The sequence below is a fragment of the Gigantopelta aegis genome, chromosome 15 (assembly GCF_016097555.1).
Source record: "Gigantopelta aegis isolate Gae_Host chromosome 15, Gae_host_genome, whole genome shotgun sequence".
NCBI lineage: Eukaryota > Metazoa > Mollusca > Gastropoda > Neomphalida > Peltospiridae > Gigantopelta > Gigantopelta aegis.
Window position 1 is genome coordinate 30425486 of NC_054713.1, and position 27934 is coordinate 30453419.

General features: G+C 37.4%; 1 protein-coding gene across 1 annotated transcript; it reads left to right on the forward strand.

The window, feature by feature from the left end:
- The first annotated feature begins 1152 nt into the window (after window positions 1–1152).
- On the forward strand, window positions 1153–27296 carry LOC121390659 (chloride intracellular channel protein 2-like). The gene is made up of 2 exons (XM_041522525.1): window positions 1153–1305; window positions 25924–27296. The coding sequence occupies exon 2, from the start codon at window positions 26021–26023 to the stop codon at window positions 26783–26785; it is 765 nt and encodes a 254-aa protein (XP_041378459.1). The 5' UTR covers window positions 1153–1305; window positions 25924–26020; the 3' UTR covers window positions 26786–27296.
- Window positions 27297–27934: the final 638 nt, after the last annotated feature.

Here is a 27934-nt window from a genome sequence, read left to right on the forward strand (position 1 = left end):
ATGCGATGAGATCTGATTGCAACAAATCGCAATGCTCCTTATAAGATTCCCTTGTTATTGTAAACAAAGATGGCAGCGTCAGCGTCCGTGGAAACGTGTCGTGTTTGTCACGATATGTTTTAAAAAAAAGGTTTCGGCGGTTAATTTTTGATATTGCTTTCAAGATTGTCACATGTTACCGATGCTGTGGTTGGTCAGCGATGTCATCGTGTAAGGGACATAATCGGTGTTACAAATGTTCTTCCAATAGAGGGCGCTAGTAGTGGATATCAGTAATCTTGACTACATTTATCAAGGCTGAATACGAGGAACGAATATTAGCCTTGATTTATGAAGATGCAATGAAACCTGATACATTTTCTAGTAGCGTACCAGTAGATTTCAAGATCATTGCCCATCGGGCTATTTCTCGTTCCAGCCAGTGCATCACGACTGGTATATCAAAGGTCGTATGTGCTATCCTGTCTGTGGGATGGTGCATATAAAAGATCTGTTGCAACTAATGGAAATATGTAGCGGGTTTCCTCTCAATGACACTGTCAAAATGACCGTATGTTTGACATCCAATAGCCGATGATTAATAAATCAATGTGCTCTAGTACTGTCGTTAAACAAAACAAACAAACTCTGGGCTGTCTGTCCAGGACAGAGGGTTACTGGTTAGTTGTTAGCGGTTAATCAATGTAGTGACCAACTGAGTCATTAAACTCACTCTGGGTGAGAGCCAGCACTGGCGTAGGAAGGGGGTGGAGGCAAGGGGGGCATGTGCAGTGATGTTTTTTTGATAGATTTATACATGTATCTATATATATGCGTGTGTGCCACCCACTTTTTAACACCTTCCTACACCCGTGGCCAGTACCAGGATGCAAACCCACTACCTACCATACAGCCTTAAGGCTGATGGCTTAACCACTGAGGCCAATAACCTGAGACTGGAATTCTTTAACAGGCCGCTTTTCCATATGCATTTAATTGCTTCTTCCACAGTTACCAGTAAAGATAAGTAATATTTGGGGGCAAACAGCCTTGTTAAAGTCTAGGTGAAGCCCTGCCTGGAAATACATGTAGTACTAGTTTATAGCTGGAGAGAGGCCAGTTCTGAAAGTCAAAGCTTGGCAAGCTGTCTTTGTGTGTGTAAGAGATGCTAGTGGCACCAGTTGCTCACTCCACACATATATCCTGTGTTCAGTCCATCAGCGGCTTATTTGGGAGATAAAACTTAAGATTTAAAAAAAAAAAAAAAATACCACATCAAATCTGCCTTTTGTGTGAGGATTGTAAAGTTCATTGGAGTTCTTTTAGGTAAGCATTTTGTATTTTGTAACTACTGTTACTATTACAATTCAATTCAAATCATTTATTTCTTATATGTGGATCATCACGGGAGTAGGAAGGTGCCAAAAAGTCGTGGGGGGGGGGGGGCACACACACACACACACACACACATATATATATATATATATATATATATATATATATATGAAAACAATCGGTGCTGCTACAATTAAAGTAGGGGTCACATCCCCCCTTCCTACGACAGTGATCATATAAAGTGGTATGGCATACACTGGCCAACATAATAAGAACATAAAATGGTTAAATCAGATATATAGTAATAGTAATGATGGTCATGAATGTTATATCATTTATTTCATATATATGGATCCTATGAAATGGCATGGCATAAATTGGATAACATAATAAGAACATAAAATGGTTAAAACAGATATATGTAGTAATAGTTATGATGGTAATGAATATTATATACATGTAATATCACTGGCGTAGGAAGCATGTCTGTCTCCCCCCCCCCCCCCCCCCCCCCCCCCACTTTTAAGATATTTTGCTTTATATTTGCTTTATATTATAATAGTGTTAAAGTGTGTAAATATAAAAGTGTGCCACACACACACATACACACACACACACACACTTTCCTATGCCACTGAATATGAATACGATATGTACATGTATGTGTACATAGTGTGTATATGTATTAGTTGAAGTTGATGTGGTAGAGGATCTGTTTCAATACTGTTTTAACTATCTATATAGTCCTTCCCATCGGGAAACATCATTCTCATACCATGGTATTTACTACAAGTTATTTATTTCTGAGCCAGTTGTTTTCTAAATTGCACACAAAAATAGTCCTTTTTTGTTTGTTATTTCCTAAACACTTTTACGTTTCTTCTTACATCAAGTCAAACTGAAGTTATTTACAAATGACACAATGTTCATGGAGGCCAGGAAGGGATACCTATAGTTAGCTGCCTGCTATCTCTGTATATGTGTTTTAGTTTGCCAACGTACAGGTGGCATATTAATAGATTCCATCACTGTTGTGAGGTATAGATAAGGCAATTCCAATGCAAGGGAGAACTCTCTCTTTTTTTTGTGATGTTCACCAAGGTCCTTATAAAAATATTTTCTTCTACATGTTGGAAAAAAAACCTAATTTGTTTAACAACAACAGTTGTGCACATTTTAAGATAATATATAGATAATAGAAGTTAGCAGGGTTTGAAATAATGGCCTGCAAAAAGTGGTTCCATTTTTTTAGATCACATAAATTTATGAAATAAAAATTCACTGGATAAAACCCGGAATCAAAGGTCATTTTCAAGCTTGTGATTAATTTTGCTATATTTTTAATTCCATGCTGCTGTGGGGCGAGACATAACCCAGTAGTAAAGCGCTCGCTTGATGCGCGGTCGGTTTGGGATCGATCCCTGTCAGTGGGCCCATTGGGCTATTTCTCACTCCAGCCAATGCACCATGACTGGTACATCAAAGGCCATGGTAGGTGCTATCCTGTATATGGATGGTGCATATAAACGATACCTTGCTGCTAATCGAAAGGAGTAGTCCATGAAGTGGCGACAGCGGGTTTCCTCCCTCAATATCTGTGTGGTCCTTAACCATATGTTTGACGTCATGTAACCGTAAATAAAATGTGTTGAGTGTGTCATTAAATAAAACATTTCCTTCCTTCCTTCCATGCTACTGTAACATACATATCAGCATCTCCTTTTTCACACACCATCCCAAACCCTTCCCTCATCCTGTGCAATCCTATTTCCAGCTGGCGGGCTTTGTTCTTAGCAAGATACATTCCTTTTAGCCCAGTTAGTAGTATCCTACCAGTCCAACTAGAGGGGACTTACAGGGTCGTACACTCCAGGGGGAGGGCTGGGGGAGGGGCAGTTACCCCCTGAGAATTTCACTTTTTTTTTTTTTTTTTTACTCCAGAAAATAGCATACACATCTCAGGGTTTAATTTGTGTAGCTTTTCATTTGTTTATAAAAAGTAGTGCCCACCCCCCTAGGATTTTGATCAGGGTACGGCCCTGATTTAGGTTTTGTCTTGGTCTAGCTAGAATTAAAAAACGTTATGGGGCACTGGTTGGCATGGAAAAAATCTCAAACAATCAGATAAATGGGTATATAATATGCTATGGTACAGTGTTTGAGATTAACGGTATCCGATACCCCAGGGATACCAGAATTTAATGTTGGATACCAGACTTCAAGAACCCAGTATCCCACCGGGATACCATATAATGTTGTTGGGTTTTTTAATCGTGCGTCTTTATTTTTCACTAAACAATGAAAGTCGTCATTTACTGGTGAAGTTAAGTAACAGTATTTTTGAGCTCGTAGCGACGTACCCAGTCTAATGCTATGCCATAACAATATCTCCCCCAACTCATACCCAGTGTAATGCTACACTGGAACAATAGCGGTGTAGCAATAGTCTGGGAACTGCTAAGTTGCTATTGATTTTGTTGGATGGGATGGGAACTGTTTTCATGTGCCCATATCCAACTTAGGTTCAGGCACTTTTGTTGGATGTTTCCTCCCTTCAAATTTTATTTGAGATATTGATTCCACATCTGCAGAAAATTGATACAGGTAGGTTTATCATTAATAATGTCAGAATCACTTATAAATTACTGCTAAATATTACTTTGTGTTAGTATTATTGAAAAATAGATTCCATTTGATTACAAATTTCACGAATTCCACAATTGTGGCGTTGTAATAGAATTGGGAACGAGAACAGTGTCGTCCAAGTTTGTTTCGATGTGATTTATAAATTTAATTTAAAGGGATACTAAATTCTCAGATGGGATACCAGATTTTGAAATGTTAGTATCCAACTGGGATACTGCCCCAAGTTTTTAATCTCGAACACTGTGGTATGTGCTATCCTGCCTGGTACAGTGCATATATATATCATTTAAATGGGATACTAAATTCTCAGATGGGATACCGGATTTTGAAATATTAGTATCCAACTGGGATACTGCCCCAAGTTTTTAATCTCGAACACTGTGGTATGTGCTATCCTGCCTGGTACAGTGCATATATAAGATATTTCTTATTATGGGGAATTGTAGTGGGTTTTCTCTAGTATTCTATCAAATGTTTGACGTCTAGTTAATCAGACTTTAATTCAACATCCAATGCTTAGTACACTAAACATTTCACATTTCATCGTTTTCAAATTCTTGATTCCCGAGAATTAAATAATTATAGCGGGGGGACCGGCCTCGGTGGCGTCGTGGCAGGCCATCGGTCTACAGGCTGGTAGGTACTGGGTTTGGATCCCAGTCGAGGCATGGGATTTTTAATCCAGATACCGACTCCAAACCCTGTGTGCTCCGCAAGGCTCAATGGGTAGGTGTAAACCACTTGTACCGACCAGTGATCCATAACTGGTTCAACAAAGGCCATGGTTTGTGCTATCCTGTCTGTGGGAAGCACAAATAAAAGATCCCTTGCTGCTAATCGGAAGAGTAGCCCATGTAGTGGCAAACAGCGGGTTTCCTCTCAAAATCTGTGTGGTCCTTAACCATATGTCTGACACCATATAACCGTAAATAAAATGTGTTGAGTGCATCGTTAAATAAAACATTTCTTTCTCTCTAGTACTGTATATTTATATGTCAGATTATCAAATGTTTGACGTCTAGTTAATCAGACTTTAATTCAACATCCAGTGCTTAGTGCACTAAACATTTCACATTTCATCCTTTTAAAATTCTTGATTCCCAAGCATTAAATAATTATAGTGGGGGGGGGGGGGGGGGGGGGGGGGGGCAGGGGGAAATGGTCTTAGAATTATAAACATAACATAGATATAGAGGGGGTATGCTAAATATTGTGTTATGTAATACTTGAATATCTCCTTTGTAAAGCTACATATTTAAATTGGTTACTGACAAAATGTTGGTTACTGAAAAAAAGAGCTTAAATTGATTGATCGTGCCTGGTGTTAACTTAAAATTGTAGATGGTCATGCCCAGCACTGTCTAGCTAGACACACATCTTTACTGCTGATTATATATTCGCCTACTTTAATTTGTACAATTAATGAGGAACTCTTAAGGTCAGTCCTGGTAATAGGGAACAAGATAACCTCCAGATAGCGTTGGCCGTGTATCAACTGGTTTAATTAACAGAGTGTTCTCATTAAAAAAATAACGACTATTTCACTAGGTAAATAATGCAGTAATCTCAAATGATAATGGTTATCTAGCAAAAGTTACCAGTTCAAAAGTGCTCACTACAATTAGTGTATGCAAGACATCCATTTGGAGCCATTCTGTCTAGGCAAACAAACATGGTGTCCTGTAATCTTAATATAAGGTTAAAAAAAAAAAAAAGGTACGAAGTCATGGATACTGGCCTCAGTGGTGTATACATGCTTTGAATTTTGGTAAATTAGAGGGCAGGGCTGTTTTACATAGACTTAATATAACACAACAGCACCCATTCAGAATACAGGCGGGATATAACCCAGTAGTAAAGCACTCGCTCGATGTGCGGTTGGTTTGGGATCGATCCCCGTTGGTGGGCCCATTGGGCTATTTCTCATTCCAGCCAGTGCACCACGACTGGTATATCAAAGGCCATGGTATGTGCTACCCTGTCTGTGGGATGGTGCATATAAAAGATCCCTTGCTGCTTATCGAAAAGAGTAGCCCATGAAGTGGCAACAGCGGGTTTCCTCTCTCATTATCTGTGTGGATCGTAACCATATGTCTGACACAATATAACTGTAAATAAAATGTGTTGAGTGCATCGTTAAATAAAACATTTCCTTCCTTCCATTCAGAATAAAAAACTGAATGATTTCATGTTTTCGTAATAAAACAACTTTCAGCAGTCATGTTGGAGTAAGTTGACCAATTACCGTACCAATATATGCAAAATAAGGCACGGCCAGTTTTTTTTATGGGATTTTAGAAATTTAACGGTTCTGGAGGATTGAATTTTGGCATTTTTCACTCATGGATATTTTACAATCTCTTCATTCAGCAGTGTACATGTATATATATATAATGTCTACGACTTAATTCTTACAAACCAATTTACAGTCTTTTAGACTTGTTGTTTACATATGTATTAATAAAATCCCACTTCTGACACCATGTAAAATATTCCAGCCAGTGCTCCACAGCTGGTACATGTAACAAAGGTTGTGGTATGTACTATCCTGTCTGTGTGGTGGTGCACGTAAAAGGTTATACTTCCAAAAACATTTTTTTGTGATCAAAGTCCTGCCCCCTCCCCCACATAAGAGTAATTACTCAAAATTGGCCCTATTTTGTATTTTCTGTCCTGGGTCAGATCACTGGCTATCCAGAAACATGCCTGAAACCTTAGTGGTACAGAGGCATGTAAAAATACTCTTTAAGTTCTAAGTTCCCACCCCCCAGTCGAGGCAATGGGATTTTTAATCCAGATACCGACTCCAAACCCTGAGTGAGTGCTCCGCAAAGCTCAATGGGTAGGTGTAAACCACTTGCACCAACCAGTGATCCATAACTGGTTCAACAAAGGCCATGGTTTGTGCTATCCTGCCTGTGGAAAGTGCAAATAAAAGATTCCTTGCTGCTTGTCTTAAAAGAGTAGCCTGTGTGGCAACAGCGGGTTTCCTCTAAAAAACAGTGCCAGAATGACCATACGTTTGACGTCCAATAGCCGATGATAAGACAAAAAATCAATGTGCTCTAGTGGCGTCGTTAAAGAAAACAAACTTTACTTAAGTTTCCACCCAGATTGAGTCTAACATTCAGTTGGTACATGTAGGTGTAAGGCCACTATACACAGACTTTCTTCTCACTAACAACTATTCACAAATCCTCTGTCCTGGACAGATACATGTAGACCACACAGAGTTGTTTGATTTAAATCATTTGATTTAAATCATGATTTAAATCACTGCAAAAAAATAAAAAAAATCAAGCATTTCGATTTTTTTTATTGTTTCATTTGATTTTTATGATTATTGCATTTATTTTTATTGATTATTTTGTAAACATGTGATTTATCAATTAACTTGCAGTACAAAAAATGAAGTGTTATTTAAAATCAATTGTTACTTACGCTAGATAATTATTTTTACATATATTTATAATTGAATTGCAATTAGATTTCAACACCATGTAGTCTAACAAGTCATCTTGATCAGTGACAGTTCCCCCAAATCTATGGTTGGGATGATCCTGGGAGATCAACACAATAGAAGGTGTCAAGTGAAGCCACTCTGCTTCAATGTGGTAAATTGGACGAATTTGGGGATGCTCTAGAGTCAGATCTAACAGATGTGACTTGAAGTCACTGACTTCACGTGTCAAATCACCTTATATAGCCATTCTGGCTAAACACCAAGTACTTAAACATTAACTCAATAATCCCCAAAATGCATTTTGTTGCCTCATTTCTAGATGTTCGAGGTATTTCCTTTCAGAATGCAGTGAAGCTTCCAAATCGTGTATTTAATAGGGAGCAAGAATTCAATTCAGAAGCTCCAAATTAAAGTAAAAAATTTAAAAATCAAATAAATCTGATTTAAATTTTAAAAATCGATTTTAAAAAATCATGATTTTGTTTCAACCCTGAGACCACATATCTGAGGTGTGTGCCCAGGACAATGTGCTTGAACCTTCACTGAATATAAGCAGGAAAATAAGTATAAATGGAATGAATGAAGTCATAGATGACAGTGGAGTCAAACCTGTGTTAAGCAGTCATGAAACGATCCAAAAGTGACATTTTTCGACAGGTGGCTGCTTAAAACAGGTCAGTTTGACTATATTGAGTTACTGGTATTTAGAAGAATAAAAATGTGACCTCTACAGGTGGCCATTAGAGCAGGTTTGACAGTATACATATATTAGATCTATTAATTAGTTGGTTTAAATCATATTTATAAATGCTCAGAGTGACCGGTGAAATCTGACCATTGTTGGAGGGGTTTTTTTTTTGGGGGGGGGGGGGGGGGGGGGGGGGGGGGGGAGAGAGGTCAGGACTAGCTGTGGCACTCACCAAGTTTGCCAATTGTGAATTTTCAAAACAGTTGGCAACTTTTATTTTCATTTGGCAAATAAATTTTATGTAATACCATGTTATTTTATGTAATACCATGTTATTTTATTATAAAATAACTACATGTTTTTAAAATTTTCGAAGTTTATAAATAGATGATTTGGCGAAGGTTTCTGCTCACCCAGAGCTAACCCTGGGAGGGGGTTGTTGTTTTTTGTTTTGTTTTTATAAAATGAGTTTTGTTTATATATTTATTTGCCGTGTCATATTATATTAGTGTGGTGGGAGTGGGGGAAGGGAATGCAGGTATTTATTCGATTATATTCTAACATATCAAATATATATTTGCAGAGAACTTGTTATATTTTTTAAGAATGCATTTAATTGATTGAGTTCACTGGCACAGTATTCAGCTACTAAATAAATATTGGTAAATATATCAACTGCAGCTTAATTAGTTCATGAGGTTGGCAGGTTACATGCAGTAAAGAATGTAGGCCTACATCTAATTATGTATTATTGGCCTGAAAAACTACAGCAAATGTTTTAAAATAATTGTTTAATACATCTGAGAAAAAAAAAGCTTACTCAGATATTTAACCGTTTAATTAGAACATTGTGGTGCATTTTTATTCATTCAGTAAATACAGGGCGGGTCTTGTTAGCTCAGTTGATAGACCATCCAGCTGTGGTGTTCGGTGGTGATGACAAGTCAATGAAAAACAAAAAGAGTGTTACAATTTGTACCTTTTCCATTTATACAGTGAAACCAGTCTAAACCGGATCATGCTGGGGCTCTAATATTTATTTGATTTAGAAAGGATCCGGTGTTTCGAGGTTGTTCGGTGGTGATGACAAGTCAAAGAAAAACAGTTTGTTCTGATAGGCACCATACCTTTTTTTATTTATACAGTGAAACCGGTCTGAACCGGATCATGCTGTAGCTCTAATATTTGTCCAATTCGGACAGAATCCAGTGTTTAAAGGGTCACATGTTAGAATTTATAAAATTCGGGACCGTGAAACTTGTCCACTTTTGGCAAAATTCTGATTTGTTCTGGGTCAGGTTTAGAAAGATTTCTTGTATATTATACCAGTCTATGTATCAATAACTAAATCATATTTTAATAAAACCAACAGAAACCTGGATATTATTCAGCTTTCCTGTATATTTTTAAAATTGTTTCACTGTATTGATCTTATACTTTATATATTAAACTTTTAATTAAATTAATTAATATAACATAACAGGATTTAGGCTTTAGACCTGTTAACATACTGGCCTCGGTGACGGATTGATTAAGCCATAGGACATAAGGCTGGTAGGTACTGGGTTCATCTCTCGGTACTGTCTCCCACCCAGATCGAAGGGCGGGACGTAGCCCAGTGGGAAAGTGTTTGCTTGATGTGCGGTCAGTCTGGGATCGATCCCCGTCAGTGGATCCATTGGGCTATTTCTCGTTCTAGCCAATGCACAACGACTGGTATATCAAATTCCGTGGTATGTGTTATCCTATCTGTAGGATGGTGCATATAAACGATCCCTTGCTGTTAATCGAAAAGAGTAGCCCATGAAGTGGCAACAGGTGGTTTCCTCTCTCAATATCTGTGTGGTCCTTAACCATATGTCCCACGCCATATAACCGTAAATAAAATGTGTTGAATGTGTCATTAAATAAAACATTTCCTTCCTTCCTTCCCATCCAGATCGAGTTTAACAACTCATTAGGTAGGTATGCAGTCACTTAACCGACTTCTCTCTCACCAACCACTAACAGCTAACCCACTGTCCTTGACCAACAGTACAGATAGCTGAGGTGTGTGCCTAGTACTGCGTGCTTGAACCTTAATGGGATATAAGAACTGAAATAACTATTTATATGAATGGATATTAACATTCCAAATGCAGCTGGACCACCTATCAAAATACAACAGGTGTTTTATTTATGGGATCACCATGTTTACAAGACTAGTGTATATAGCTGTGATTAATTCTGTACTCTGTTGATAAAGCACTTGAATGAAGTTCTTTTTTCAAAGGATCAAAGCCTCTCAGTGGACTCAGTCTCTGATTGAGGTTTTTTTTTGCCTATCCCAACCAGTGCCCCATAACTGGTACATCAAAGGCAGTGGTATGTCCTGTCCTGTCTGGTCTTGGGGATTTTCCCCCCTGTCCCAACCAGTGCTACACATCTGGTACATCAAAGTTAAAGTGTGTTTTGTTTAACGACACCACTAGAGCACATTGATTAATTAATCATTAGCTATTGGATGTCAAACATAATACATTTAGTAATTGTGACTCGTAGTAATCAGAGGAAACCCGCTACATTTTTACATTAGCAGCAAGGGATCTGTTATATGCACTTTCCCACAGACAAGAAAGCACGTATCAGTTGTGGTGCACTGCATGGTTGGAAAGAGAAAAATCCCAATCAGCTGAATGGATCCATCGAGTTGAATGGATCCACCTGCGAAACAAGCACCTCAAGCGAGCACTCAACCAACTGAGCTAAATCCCGCACCATGGTACATCAAAGGCTAAAGTGCATGTTGCCTCTATTTTGTACAAGTATCTAGTATAAATATACACATGTATGATGGTGTTAGTTTCCTCACTGGTTTATAGGTATGCTTTTGTAATTTTGAAAAATAATGATACATTTGCTTCAAAACAGAATGTAGTGTTTGAAAATTTCAACTAAATGTTTAAATACTGTGCCTTGGGTATCTTTTTGTAATTTTGAAAAATGAATTTTATTTTTTAATAAGAATGTATTCTTTGAAAATTACAACTTAATGTCCCTTGTGTATGTTTTGTTGGGGGGGGGGGGGTCTTCAAAATATATATATAAACAATTGAACATGTTAACTGAATGTTGAGTTTGTGTCAAGTATGTTTTTGTTATTTTTAAAGAATAAATTATATTTAATAAAAATAAATTATACTTTTAAACAATAAATTATACTTTAAAAAAAAAAAAAATATATATATACTTAATGTGCATCAGTCAGGTATATTCTTTGTTGTTATTTTTTTTAATAAATGATACACTTTAAAAAAAGAATGTATGAGTTGAAAGTGTCTTGACCACATGAACTGTGATGCCCACTGCCTCTGCCCAGCTTAGCTGTGTGCCGGCACTCATGGTATGTACGTCGTGTGGATTAGACCTAATTGCACAGCAAACAGGTAATTCACAACTTTATATGTTTAGGCTGGAAAATGAACTTTATTATTTGCCTTGTAAACACACTTCTCAACAACTTGTACAGTTTGTTATAACAGGAATGGAAGGATAGTTATTTGCAGTAATCAGGTAATGTTGAACTTGGGTGTTTTTGGCTTCTTTTTTTTCAATATTGGTTCACCCTCTTCCCCATCAAGCACCTCTCCCCCCCCCCCCCCCCCTCCCCTTTTTCACTTCTCCTTCAGTTACCAATAAGTTCTTAAGACTTGGATCTCTATTTACGTGCCCATATACCGCAATGGTTTCAGGCACGTCCGTCCCAGGTCCACCCTAGGTCCAGTTTCTGGCCTGGGCCCCGTTCCATGAAACGATCTTAGCCCTAAGATTACCTTAAGGGCATAGCTACCCTATGCACTTAAGTTGATCTTAGGGCTAAGATCGCTTCATGGAGCGGGGGGGGCCAGTAAGATGACGGACGGACCAATAAGTAGTAAATACTGTGTAGAGTTTGAGAAAGTCACTAATCCTCACAGAAGCTTTGGCTATTGTAATATAGGAGTACAGTTGATAAAAAAAAAAATTGTTTTGTTTAACGACACCACTGGAGCACATTGATTAATTAATCATCAGCTATTGGATGTCAAACATTTGGTAATTCTGATTTGTAGTCATCATCTGAGGAAACCCGCTACATTTTTCCATTAGCAGCAAGGGATCTTTTATATGCACTTTCCCACAGACAGGAAACCACATACCACGGCTTTTGACCAGTTATGGTGCACTGGTTGGAACGACAAAACCCCAATCAGTTGAATGGATCCACCGAGATGGTTTGATCCTGCGACTTAAGCACCTCAAGTGATAACTCAACCGCCTGAGCTAAATCCTGCCCCTACAGTTGATAATTTCCACTAGCCCACAATAAAAATAAAGTTTGTTTTATTTAACAACGCCACTAGAGCACATTGATTTTTTATCTTATCATCGGCTATTGGACGTCAAACATATGGTCATTCTGACACTGTTTTCTAGAGGAAACCTGCTGTTGCCACATAGGCTACTCTTTTACAACAGGTAGCAAGGGATCTTTTATTTGCACTTCCCACAGGCAGGATAGCACAAACCATGGCCTTTGTTGAACCAGATATGGATCACTGGTCAGTGCAAGTGGTTTACACCTACCTATCAAGCCTTGTGGAGCACTCACTCAGTGTTTGGATACAGTATCTGGATTAAAAATCCCATGCCTCGACTGTGATCCGAACCCAGTACCTACCAGCCTGTAGACCGATGGCCTAACCACGACGCCACCGAGGCCAGTATAATAAAAATTCACTAGCTGTGACCGAGGGCTTGTGGATTTGTCAAACCCTGGTTTGTGTGTAATTATTCTCTCTCTTTTTTTGATAATATTTTATAGCAAATTGCCATTAATGAGTAAAGAAAGAAAGAAATGTGTTATTTAATGACGCACTTAAAACATTTTATTTACGGTTATATCAGACCTTGCTTTTTAAGGTGCGCGGGTACTATTGCGCTCGTACAGCATACATAATTTCAATCTGACAAGTGAAAAACAGCACACGTAAAATAGATGTGTATATTTATTTCCACTGTTCACAAAAATCAACAGTTTTCATAGCTGATAGGAAGGTTCTTTTATTAAAACAATAAAAATTAAAAACATTACAGTGGCTTCCATGCAGTCGTTAAACTGGTATTTCTCTTTGTTGAACAAATCGGGAAATACTGGACGTACCAGTCAAAATCCAGTCGCAGTTCCACTGCCTATTTTATTTATTTTTGAGAGTGATTTTTCACTCACCTTAGCATACTGAGGTGTGCGATGTTCCACTCGCCTATAATTTGCAAAAACCAAGGACTGTTACATGGCATTGGACATGTGGTTAAGGACCACACAGATATAGAGAGAGGAAACCCACTGTCACCACTTCATGAGTTATTTTCAATTAGCAGCAAGGGATCTTTTATATGCAACATCACACAAACAGGATAGTACATACCACAGCCTTTGTTACACCAGTTGTGGAACACTGGCTGGAATGAGTAATAGCCCAATGGGGCCATTAATGAGGAATAAAAATATTTAGTAAAATGAAATACCACATTATGTACGATATCCAGTAACCAATGATTAATACACTAATGTGCTATAGTGGTGGTGTTAAAACCAAACAGACATTTGTCCAAGCATTTAAGACAGTTGACCGATTTAATACAGGTGTCTTTTAGACAACGATATAAGACTAGAAGAACATTTAGGTCTCTTAAACCAGGTGGCTGCTTAATACAGGTGGCCATTTGAACAGGTCTGACTGTAATTTCATTTATTAGATGCCTTATTTTTCTTCACTGCCTTGTCTGCAGTATACACCTTTATGATAATATTAGATGATGATAATAAACAAAATGCAGGCCTCCAAGAACTGAAAATTTGTGTAACCCATTTATGGGTTATGCCAAATTAATTTTAGGTCAACTGTAACCGTGGCGTAACCCGTAATATCCATGTAAATGATTCCATGAATTTGGGTGCAGACATAAAATAGGTTATGCAAAATTGGATTTGTGCAAACGAAATGATCGTTCTCGCAATTTTGAGGTCTGAAAAGTAAAAATTGGTGAGATTGATATTAATGATGATTAAAAAAACAAAAACAAACAAATAACACCATTTAATTGTGCACCCCAATGTGATTGGTTTTTCCATTCCATTTTTAGCTTGCATGCAACAAATAATTTAAATCAATAAAATCTACTTCCTGTCTAGCTATCCACCAGCAAACCATCTTTCTTGGTTCTAACATGACATTTTATGTGCTGTGTTGGTTATACATGTATTTTGTGATCGGTTCACATTTTTCTTTAATTACAATGAATTATGGTTAAACAACATCATTAATGTTATGCATCTCTGTTTACTTTTTTTTTTTACAGTTTAGTATCAAATTGTTTGAATTGTTTGTTTGTCTCATTGAGAATTGCTCATACAATTGCATACATGTAACTTGGCATGCAATACTACAAATACACAGAGATTATTATACACGCTTCAGTGTGGTACTGATATTACGAAAGACATTTTATTTACAGTTATTTGGCGTCAGACATAATAGTTAAGGACCCCACAGATATTGAGAGAGGAAACCCACTGTCGCCACTTCATGGGCTACTCTTTCTGATTAGCAGCAAGGGATCTTTTATATGCACCATCCCACAGACAGGGTAGTACATACCACACAGCCTTTGATATACCAGTTGTGCACAGCCTGGAACTAGAAATAGCCCACCGACGGGGATCGATCCCACACCGACCGTGCATCGAGTGAACGCTGTACTACTGGGCTATGTCCCGCCCCCTGATATTACGAAACAAGTGTCAGGTTTTGAGCTCAGTGGGCTTATCAATGGGAATTGATCCAAGGTGAGCACTTTACTACTAGCTAGGATACATCCCACGTGAGTAGAGTATCAGCTTATAAATATCTGTAAAGCATGTTACTTGTAATAAATGCCAGGTCTCCATTACAATCCGGATCTCAAATTGTGGCAGTTCCTGAGAAAATAGAGGCCCGGGGCTTTTATTCCATGGATTAAATGGCACATGCATTCCAGAGCAATGATTACACCTTTGAACAGCTAGTCTAGTTCTGCAAATGCTGAAAAGCTTAAAAAAAAAGAAAAAAAGCTAAATTAGTTTTTTTTTTAATTTACTATTAAGAAAATACATTTTTAATTATAATAGATGATTTATAAGCAGAGATCTGCTTCCACAATCACAGTTTTGTTTTGTTCTAATAGGTTACATCTTGTTAATTTACATGTTAAGCCATTGACCTTAAAGTGACTGTCCTGAGTTTGCGACCATTATAAAATGTTTCCAACTAACAGACTTTTTGGCGACTAAAATGACATACTAGTATTGAATACATTTTCTTGTTTAGAATATCAGTGTTTGTATATTCGATGTGTTTGTGGTCATGTGCTAATGTTTGTCACAGCCATATTTAATTGATTTCGTAATGTATACTTTTCCATATACGTACGAAATTTCTGGAATTTAAAATTTGATTTTGGCTACTACAAACATTATGACGACAACAAACACCTTATTTATACAGACACTGATATTCTAAACAGGAAAATATTTTAAAACAGCTTGTGTTAGTCCAGGACAGCATGCTTGAACCTCAATTGGATATAAGCACAATTGTCATTATCCCCACACACATGTATATTATACATGTATTGGTTGAAACCATGTGTCTGTCAGGTGTATAACATTTGTAGTATATCCTTACAAGACTGATCATAATATTTTTATTTTTATTACATGGATTACTTATTTGCCAATCTTAAAAATCATAAAATAAAGTAAAAATAAAACTAATATTAAAAATATCTATAGTACTCGCTCAGTGGGGAGCGGGATTTAGCCCAGTGGTAAAGTGCTTGCTTGATGCACGGTTGGTTTAGGATCGATCCTCATCGGTGGCCCCATTGGGCTATTTCTCATTTCTCACCACAACTGGTGTAACAAAGGTTGTGGTATGTACTATCCTGTCTGTGAGATGGTGCTTTTAAAATATCTCTTGCTGCTAATCCAAAAGAGTAGCCCATGAAGTGGCGACAGCAGATTTTCTCTCTACATATCTGTGTGGTCCTAAACCATACGTTTGACGCCATATATCCATAAATAAAATGTGTTGAGTGCCTTGTGTGTTGAGTCACCCAGGGGACTATGACCATTTATTATATACATGGTTTAAGATATTCATGGATATATAACCAGTATGATATGCTTGGGCAATACAAGAATCCTGACACTTGTTTCATAAAATCGGTACAACACACAAGTTCGTATAATAATCTCTATACATGTATTATACTCCCCAACATTTTGTACTCATCATGTTCCAGGGTGTGTGGGTTAGTTTGACTACTGTACATTGGTCACTTAAACTTCAACGTAATGTGTTCCTTTATTTCTTTCCATCAGTTGCAGTTAATAAATTATACTAACTAGAATCATATTGATGTACTTGCCTTTGTTTGACCATTTCTCATCCCAGCCAATGCACCACAACTGGTATATCAAAGGCTGTGGTATGTACTATCCTGTCTGTGGGATGGTGCATATAAAAGATCCTTGCTGCTAATCGAAAAGAGTAGCCCCTGAAGTGGCAACAGCAGGTTTCCTCTCTCAATATCTGTGTGGTCCTTAACCATATGTCTGATGCCATATAACCGTAAATACAATGTGTTGAGTGTGTTGTTAAATAAAACATTTCTTTCTTTTTTTCTTTGTTTAACAACCAATAGCTAATCTCTATTTTTGTGCTGGGGTGTCATTAAACATACATTCATTCATTATGGTAACTTGTATAGAGTATAAGTGAACGATTATTTTTTACATTTTATTTTGTAAAACATGACTTCTAACAAATAAAAAACCCAGTGTTGCTATATATATCCACCATGGATACTACCGACTTCATACGTTAAGCTGTGTTCTATTATTATTATTTTTATTTTTATTTTTGCAAAAAGTGACATACCAAACAAATGTAATTATGTGTGACTTTGACTTATCCATACCACCGACTTTATGTTTTAAATTGTGTTTATTATTTTCTTACATTTTATTTTGTAAAACATGACTTATAGTAGTACTAAACCAAATAACTTCTGGCTGGGTCAAAGATCGAGGTGCACCGTACTTTTGATTGAGCAGTTAATACCACAAGTCCTGTAATGGGTGATAAATGTGAGTGTGTTGGTTGTAAAAAAAATCACATTTGTTTCATCTCTGCAAAAAATGTTAGCAATTTTATTTCATCTAGTACCACTGTGTTCAGTAGCCTTGTGTGGATCACTTGTTAAAAAGTACTCAAATTTTGTGCAAAACTAAGGTAGTCATAGACGCTACCTGTTATCTCTGAAATGAGCAGCTTGATCCCCAATTTTTTAAAGGTGAGGGATGGTAGTATTTGTATCTGTATTTATATTGTCAACTGATACACTGCAGGTAGGAGTTTCAGCCACATATTTTACTATTGTCATCTATGGGATTTGATTTGGTAGTATACACCCTTATATCACACAAATGTTGCAATTATATATGACTCTTTCATACTACTGACGTTATACTTTAAACTCTATTCTATTATTTTCTTACATTTCTTTGTAAAACATGACTTATACTAGTTATGTGTGACTACGACTCAACCTCCCCCCCCCCCCAATACCACTGACATCATACTAGTGTTATATCAGTTATGTGTGACTACCCCCCCCCCCCAATACCACCAACATCATACCAGTGTTATACTACAGTTATGTGTGACTACCCCCACCCAACCCATACCACTGGCATCATACCAGTGTTGTATCACAGTTATGTGACTACCCGCCCCCACCCCATACCACTGAAATCATACTTAGTATTATATCACAGTTATGTGGGACTACCCCCCCCCCCCCATACCACTGACATCATACCAGTGTTATATCACAGTTATGTGTGACTACCCCCCACCAATACCACTGACATCATACCAGTGTTATATCACAGTTATGTGTGACTAATTTCCTCCTCTCCCCCCCCCCCCCCCCAATTTTGCTGGTATCATACCATTGTTATATCACAGTATTGTGTGACTAATTTCCTCCTCCCCCCCCCCCCCCCCGCCCCTCCCAATATTGCTGATATCATATCAATGTTATATCACAGTTACGTGTGACTACCCCTCCCCCATACCACTGACATCATACTAGTGTTATATCACAGTTGTGTGTGATTACCCCACTCCCAATACCACTGACATCATACTTCATACCAGTGTTCCATTTCACGTGACTGTCATAACCCTGTATCCGCTGACTGGAGCGGCTGCGGCCAACCCAACACAATAGTGGAAGAATGTTTTGTACACGTTAGTGAGACTGTAATGAAAAACACTGACCCATTGCATTGTGGTGAAGAATTTTCCGCCAGTTGCTGCGTCTGGTGGCAATATTCTGACACATGTACGTTTGTGTGGCGTGATGCCATTCTCGTGGTCAGGAAATGCTCTATTTTGGATTTGCGTACACCTTGTTGACTTGGCGGGCTAATTCCATCTTACACGATCGTGACATTCTAATATTTACCTCCCTTCACTCCCACCTCCACTGGCGGAACAGTTCAGGTTTCGGTCCTATAGGCAAGTAGATATGGGTTTTGTGTGAGGTGAAAAATTCAGGTAATTAAGGTTTTTTTACATTTGCTTTTCTCTTTTCTTTTAGTTGTTGTTCGTCAGGCAAGTTGAAATATTTTTTTGTTTGAGATGAAAAATACAGATAAAAAAAAAAAATTGATTATTATTTGTTTAACCTTTTTTTACGTTTTCTTTTGGTTGTTGTTAATTAGGCAAGTAAAATGGGTTTTGTTTGAAGTGAAGAACACTGGTATATACTTTTGTACATTTGCTTTTCTGTATTCTTTTTTAAATAAAAATAGCAAGATAACAGTGAAAACTTCAGGTAAATGTTCTTGGGCAAGTATGTAGACATGGGTTTTGTGTGAGGTGAAAAATACAGGTAAATACATTTATTTATTTTTACAGTTACTTTTCCCTTTTCTTTTGATTGTTAATTAGGCAAATAGAAATGGGTTTTGTTTAAAGTAAAAAATACAGGTAAATATTTTGGTACGTTTACTTTTCTGCATTCTTTTTTAAATAAAAATCGCAAGATTAAGGTAAAAACTTGATATAAATGTTCTTGGGCAGGTAGAAATGGGTTTGTGTTGAGATAAAAAAAAATACAGGTAAATGTTTGTGTATGTTTACTTTTCTGCATTCTTTTATAAATAAAAATCGCAAGATTAAGGTAAAAACTTGAGATAAAAAAAAAAATACTTTTCCCTATTCTCTTGGAGGTGAAAAGTTGAGGTAAATGTTTTTGTACATTTTAATTGTTGCTCATTAGCCAAGTAGAAATGTTATCTTGAGGTAAATATTTGTTCTGCATTTACCGTATCCTTTGATATCTAACACCTGATGTGTTTTTCATGCTGGGGTGTCATTAAATATTCATACATTCATTCATTCATTCTTGAGATGTTAACAGCTATTATCTTTTGTTGTACTGAGTAATACATATATGTATTCTTTTTGTACATCAGTTTTTCTACCAGAAAGAAATTTTCGGGTATGGCACTATGGAATTGAATGCAACCACAGTCAACAGGGGATATGGGGGGCCCCCCTCCAGAAAGAAAATGGTTTAAAGTTTAGGGTTAGGGTTAACAAAACCATACAGTACCAGTAGTGATAAGAGTGATTAATTTTTCAAAAGGTTAGCTTAAAAAAAAAGCCTGCAAATTTTGGGGGTTATTACGCCATACCCATTTTACTCTCTATCAGAAACACAGTACATGTATATTATTATTATATTCCCTGTTATTTTAAAACAAATTCATAGCTTTTTTTCTATGTTGTCTTTGGTAAAACAAGAATGTGTTTTTTCTACATGGTCTTTCATTTTGGGGGGTTCAAAAACCTGATATAATCAGGCCTTTTTAAAAAAATTTATTGCTTTCTGTAAATTATCATTTTAAAAGTAGACATTTTATTTTCAGGAGTAGATTTGTGGAAACGTAACATTACACTCACCCCTTTTGGTGGTGAACTGAACACCACCAACCTTGTCGGGTGTTCATATTTAGCACACAGAAACACAAAAACACACGATTGCACACATGCATACACACACACACACACACACACACACACACACACACACACACACACACAAAACACAATTCTGTATATCTGGTTTGTTGGGTGAGGGGTTTATTATTATTTTATTATTCTATTAAATTGGGAAAAAGAAATACTAGTTAAGCAAACACAATTTGTAATTGTTTGTGTCAATTATAGGTATCTCCTCCCACTCATCCCCCAAGGGGGCAGGACGTAGCCCAGTGGTAAAACACCTGCCTGATGCACGGTCAGTTTAGGATCGATCCCCATCAGTGGGCCCATTGGGTTATTTCTCATTCCAGCCAGTGCACCATGACTGGTATATCAAAGGCCATGGTATGTGCTATCCTGTCTGTGGGATATATAAAAGATCCTTGCTATTAATGAAAAAATGTGGTGTGTTTCCTCTATGACTGTCAAACTGACCATAATTATGTTTGACATCCAATAGCCAATTATTAATAAATTAATATGCTCTAGTTGTGTCGTTAAACAAAACAAACTTAGAATGTCATGTTGGGTTCTAGTTAGTGGCTGCAAGTGTCCTTGTCTGTTGATAATTACCTGTTTTTTTTTTGTTTTGTTTTTAAGTGTAAAAGAAAGAAGGAAAATGTTTTATTTAACAACGCACTCAACACATTTTATTTACGGTTATATGGCGTCAGACATATGGTTAAGGACCACACAGATATTGAGAGAGGAAACCCGCTGTCGCCACTTCATGGGCTACTCTTTTCGATTAGCAGCAAGGGATCTTTTATATACACCATTCCACAGACAGGGTAGTACATACCACGGTCTTTGATATACCAGTCGTGGTGCACTGGCTGGAACGAGAAACAGCTTTTTTAAGTGTGGTACATTTACATTAAAAAGTGCTTATATTGGATGTTTTCAAGGTCTGTAAGTATAAATATTTTTAAAGCAACCTGTTTTGTATTTCCTGTCATGGACAGAGGAGCCAACCGAGGCCGACACCTGTGCCCAGGACAGGCGTGCGCTACAACAGCTTGTTCTGAATGTGCTCGTTAAACACCCTGACCTGACCTGACCTGACCTGTTTGTATTTGGGATACTGTCCAAGTTGTTTTGCTTAACAACACCAAGTGCTAAAACACATTGATTAATTAATCATCAACTATTAGATGTCAAACATTTGGTAATTATGACACTTTGTCTTCAGAGGAAACATGGTACTTTTTTTTCCCATTAGCAGCTAGGTATCTTTTAAGTGCACTTTACCACAGACAGGACAGAATATAGCACAGCCTTTGATTTACCATTTGTGGGACAATGGTTTGGATATTGGAACACATTGATTGATTGATTGATTAATTAATCATCAACTATCGGATGTCAAACATTTGGTAATTATGACACATAGTCATCAGAGGCAGTGCTCGACCTTAGCAGTAGCCCGGGTTGTTTTGGCTTCCAATTTCTTGACCTTAGATTACAGTTATCTTCCCATTTGGTTGTCTAAAATCCGGAAATTTGACCACGCAAGTAGTCTGCTGTTTGACTGTGATTATTTCATGGCAGACAGCTATGAAGTGGCAACTGTTTGACTGAAGTGACAGGGGATAGCATGTAGTTTGTAAACATGTGTAACTTGTTGACATTGAAGACTTGTTTGTGGTAAATCTGGCCCATGCAAAAGTAGTGCTTTTTGTGTAAAATGGGTTTAGAGGGTGTGTCTGTTTAAACCAATGTGCTGGGAGAAAGGGTATGTGTCCCCCATGCAGGCAAAGGTACATACAAAACTTCGCGGGCCTGCTGATATTAATAAAAATGTTATAGCCAATAAGGCTATATAGAAACATATAGCGAAATTAATTGTGGTCTGAGGCCTGTTGCCTGGTCTACCAGGTGTCTAAACTCAGTAGTCCACCAGTCTACTAGATTTTTTTTTTTTTCACATCCAGTTACTTGACAATCAGCAAGACGCTTAAACACGTAAACCCCCCACCTAAAACAACATGTTTAAATAAAAAAGTATTTAGGTTTTTTCAATTTATTAAAATTATGGGGCTACCAATTTTTACTGAGGGCTATCAGATTTTATAACCTGGTAGACTGGTGGGCTACCACTGAAAAAAGTTAAGGTCAAGGCCTGAGAGGAAAATAACCTGCTACATTTTACCATTAGCTGCTAGAGATCTTTTATGTGCACTTTCCCACAACCGGGACAGAATATAAGATTTGTAGGGCATTGGTTTGGATAAGGAAAGAAAGAGAAAGAAATGTTTTATTTAACGATGCACTCAACACATTTTATTTACGGTTATACGGCGTCAGACATATGGTTAAGGACCACACAGATTTTGAGAGTAAACCCGCTGTCGCCACTATATGGGCTACTCTTCCGATTAGCAGCAAGGGATCTTTTATTTGCGCTTCCCACAGGCAGGATAGCACAAACCATGGCCTTTGTTGAACTAGTTATGGATCACTGGTTGGTGCAAGTGGTTTACACCTACCCATTGAGCCTTGCGGAGCACTCACTCAGGGTTTGGAGTCAGTATCTGGATTAAAAATCCCATGCCTCGACTGGGATCCGAATCCAGTACCTACCAGCCTGTAGACCGATGGCCTACCACGACGCCACCGAGGCCGGTGGTTTGGTTTGGATATGGAGAAAACCCAATTGGAGAATGGGTCCACTGACGGGATTTGATCTTACAACCCAAGCACATCAGGCAAGCGCTCTACCAACTGAGCTAGATGCCACCTGTCCAAGTTGGTACAACAAAAGATGCTCTTAATGTGGAACTTGGAACCGACTGATTATTAAATTATAGAAAGGTTAATACAATCTGAATATTTCAATTACATGGATGTTTTTACAAAATAGCTTGTCTTGTACTATTAAAACAATATGTAAAAAGGATATCCTGGAATGCACTTTAATGAGAAAATGTTTATGTTCCAAAAATTCTAACTCTTGAGTCTGTGACCCATAAGTGCCTTAAAGCAGCTGGTGGAAGTAAACAAAACGAAGGCTATTAATAGGAAAGGAATGCCGTGGTTTAGAAATTATTTACCTGTTAAATGTTCACAGCACAGTTGCAAGCATAGGCATCAGAAGGGGGAGAGGGAAAGGGCACAGGTCTGTTCATCTCTATGATAAATCACCGGCCTCGGTGGCGTCCTGGCAGGCCATCGGTCTACAGTCTGGTAGGTACTGGGTTCAGATCCCAGTCGAGGCATGGGATTTTTAATCCAGATACCGAGTCTAAACCCTGAGTGAGTGCTCCACAAGGCTCAATGGGTAGGTGTAAACCACTTGTTCACTGGTTCAACAAAGGCCATGGTTTGTGCTATCCTGTCTGTGGGAAGCACAAATAAAAGATCCCTTTCTGCTAATCGAAAGAGTAGCCCATGTAGTGGCGACAGCGGGTTTCCTCTCAAAATCTGTGTGGTCCTTAACCATATGTCTGATGCCATATAACCGTAAATAAAATGTGTTGAGTGCGTCGTTAAATAAAACATTTCTTTCTTTTTTCTATGATAAATCAAATCAAACTCCCCCCCCCCCCCCACACACACACATACACACACCATTAAAAAGTAAATTAATATATATATATATATATGTGTGTCTGTCTGTCTGTATGTATGTATATACCAGGTAGCTGTTCCCGTCTAAATTCTTTGAAAAGCTTGCAGTATAATTTTTAACTCGCTCCTTTTCAAGATCTGCAAAGTTTATCAAAATTTTTGTTTTATCTTCTGTTTACCGGTACATGCATATCTCTCACTGATTTGCCATTCAGAGACTTGAGCCCTTGATATTTTTTATTAGTGTTTATTGTAGAAACTTTTTATTAAACAAACATATAAGACACACTATGGGTGAGTAAGAGAAGTCATGTAAATATTATTTCGTACTCGATGCAACCCGTGAACATTAGCATGAGAACATTTAGATGGGGTGTGGTGGCCTTTCACTGGCTTTCCCCACAAAAAATAGAAGACTTGTGTAGATAACCAGCTTTCCTTAGCCGAGGTTTTTGTGCTGGGGTGTCATTAAACATTCATTCATTCATTCATTAGCTGAGGCTACATGTACATACACACGGCTGCCATGCATATAGCTACTTCTGTGTTAAGTGACAAAGATGGCAGAGTCCATTGCAGTTGTATTTGTGGAATTTGTCTTTGTACACAATATTTAGTACAATGTGTGTACGGTAGCCAATTGGACCTGAGCACAAAAAGATCCAGAGTGCTGCATTAGTTAAGTACAATAAAAGTGGTCTGCAGTACAAATCAAAAACTCTTTTCGATTAGCAACAAGGGGTCTTTTATATGCACCATCCCATAGACAGGATAGAACATACCATGGCCATTGATGTACCAGTTGTGGTGGAGCGAGAAATAGCCCAATGGGCCCACCAACGGGGATCGATCCCAGACCGACTGCATTGAGCGAGCGCTTTGCCATTAGGCTACGTCCCGCTCCCTAGATTGCAAATAAAAGAAATCATGTAAATATTATTTCATATTGCTAATACAAGAAATCATGTAGATATTATTTCATATTGCTATTGCAAGAAATCATGTAGATACTATTTCATATTGCTAATACAAGAAATCATGTAGATACTATTTCATATTGCTATTGCAAGAAATCATGTAAATATTATTTCTTATTGCTATTGCAAGAAATCATGTAAATATTATTTCATATTGCAAATAAAAGAAATCATGTAAATATTATTTCATATTGCTAATACAAGAAATCATGTAGATACTATTTCATATTGCTATTGCAAGAAATCATGTAGATACTATTTCATATTGCTAATACAAGAAATCATGTAAATACTATTTCATATTGCTAATACAAGAAATCATGTAGATACTATTTCATATTGCTAATACAAGAAATCATGTAGATACTATTTCATATTGCTATTGCAAGAAATCATGTAAATATTATTTCTTATTGCTATTGCAAGAAATCATGTAAATATTATTTCATATTGCAAATACAAGAAATCATGTAGATACTATTTCATATTGCTATTGCAAGAAATCATGTAGATACTATTTCATATTGCTAATACAAGAAATCATGTAAATACTATTTCATATTGCTAATACAAGAAATCATGTAGATACTATTTCATATTGCTAATACAAGAAATCATGTAGATACTATTTCATATTGCTATTGCAAGAAATCATGTAAATATTATTTCTTATTGCTATTGCAAGAAATCATGTAGATATTATTTCATATTGCTACATGTATTGCAAGAAATCATGTAGATATTATTTCATATTGCTATTGCAAGAAATCATGTAGATATTATTTCATATTATTAATACAAGAAATCATGTAGATATTATTACTAAAAACTAATACGGAATGTTTATGTCACTGTTGCGGACAGGAAGCACAAGTGTCATCACATATATATATACAGTGAAACCCCTCTAAACCGGACACCCTTGGGACCCAGTAAAATGTCTGGTTTAAGAGGTATCCGGTTTAGAGAGGTTACAGTGTTTACTGATTTTTAAAAAAGGACTGTGAAAAATGTCCGGTTTACAGAGGGTTCGGTTATGAGAGGTTTCACTGTATTTATATTGTGCTTCTATCTATATTTCAGGTGACACCATTCATGCAGGGATAACTGTCAAACAAAACACTTAAACAAAAACTAACAGACTCTGAGAGAATTCTGCAGGGAAGATTAAAACTTCACGATGAGTGCTAAGAAGAGCGTTTCGCTGCCGTCCGACAGCGTAGAGCTGTACGTCAAAGCTGGCTGGGACGGGCAGAGTTACGGGGCCTGTCCATTCTGTCAGCGCTTCTACATGATCCTCGACTTGAAGGCCAAGTACGGTGCCCTCAACTACAAGGTGATCACCGTGAACATGGCGCGGCCGCCGCCCGATTTCAAGAAGTATGCCAACAAGCTGCCCGTCATCCGGCACGAAGACGAGGTGGTCATGGACTCGGACGAGATCGTACAGTACATCGACGAGAACTTCCCAAGCCCGGACCTGCGCTACACGAACCTGCAGGCGCATACGGTGTGTCTCGACATCTTCTCCAAGTTCTCCTTCTTCGTGAAGAATGTCAGCCACAACCACGAGCCGCTACTGAAGGAGCTGCATGCCTTGGACTCCTTCATGCAAGGAGCCGGCACGCGCTTCCTGTGCAGCGACAAGCTGACACACCTGGACTGCCTCATGCTGCCCAAGCTGCAGCATATTCGCGTGGCTTCCAAGGCATTCAAGGACTTCGACTTCCCTCCAGGCCTGACGGGTCTGTGGTCTTACCTCAGAAACGCCTATGCCGACGAAACGTTCCGCAAGACGTGTCCGTCGGATCAGGAGATTGTTCATCACTGGAGTTCCAAAAGGGAGACAACCTGTCTGCCGGATGGCAAGAAGCGTTACTATACGGTGGAGTCGGCGCCTGTGTATTCATTAGATGTGCCGCAGATGAATGGGCAAGTGTTTTAGTTCTCTTTACAAACATTGCATGAGGGTTGTTTTTGTTTTTTTTCAATATGTGTACATACTTGTATAGTATGTAGATGATGAACAGCTTGAACATCAGAAGATGTTTTTAATACTTTTTAAAGATGCAGTATGGATTTCAGATTTGTTTTGTTTTTAAATCCTATATTGTTGTGACTCGTGAAACTGTGTTGTTGCATACAAGTAGATGTATTGTTTTTTAAAGTTAATTTTGAAAAGTTGGGGTGTTTTTTTGTAAATGTTGGTTGATACATGTAGTGCTAATAATACATGTATAATATATTGTTGCCATAATATTTATTCTATAAATACATTGGAATATGGAATATGATGCATGTATGTTAGCTATTAATATTATGAGTTAATATTTAATCTCATAATTTTCTTTTATTTGTTGTTAATTCATATCATCATATGCTATTTTTAGTTTTTTTAAAAATCAAAGTAGCTGATAAATTCCAGTTTTAAAATTTTAAACTTATGTCACAAAGGATTAAAATATATTTCCCCCTTTTTTTTTTTTTTTTTGAAAATCTCAGCCTTATATTATGGATTAATATTTAATATTATAATTTTCTTGTTTATGTTATTCACATCATCATATGCTGTTTTTAGTTTTTTTTAAATCAAAGTAGCTCATAAATTCAAATTTTTAAAATTTAAACTTATATTACAAAGGATTAAAATATATTAAAATATATTGTTCCCTTTTAGTTCTGTTGAAACTCTCAGCCTTGTTGTCACAAACATCTAAAACTTGTGTATCGCAGCTCTGTGGTTAAAAGGACATTGCATAGATCAGATCTACCGGTAATAGCTATTGTCCCAGACAGAATTCCCAAGTGGTTTTAACTGCCAAAAGACGAAAATAGCCAGAATATTGATTGATTCTAGATCAGATGGAATTGTCCAGCCAGTTGTATTATAGCCAAGTAGCCACTATTACATAAACGTGTATTCTGTAAAGTGTTCTCGCACCAATTATTCTTTGTTTGGCCAAGAGCACACACTTGGCATTTGCCAATAATTTATATACACAAATGTACATTATAAGGTTGGTGGGGTTTTTATACCTCACCGTGAAAAAGTGATTAATTGCTCCCCTAACTAGATTATGGGAAGTCATTACCA

Coding starts and splice junctions, on each gene's coding strand:
- LOC121390659 (XM_041522525.1), top strand. CDS start 26,021: ATGAGTGCTAAGAAGAGCGTTTCGCTGCCGTCCGACAGCGTAGAGCTG.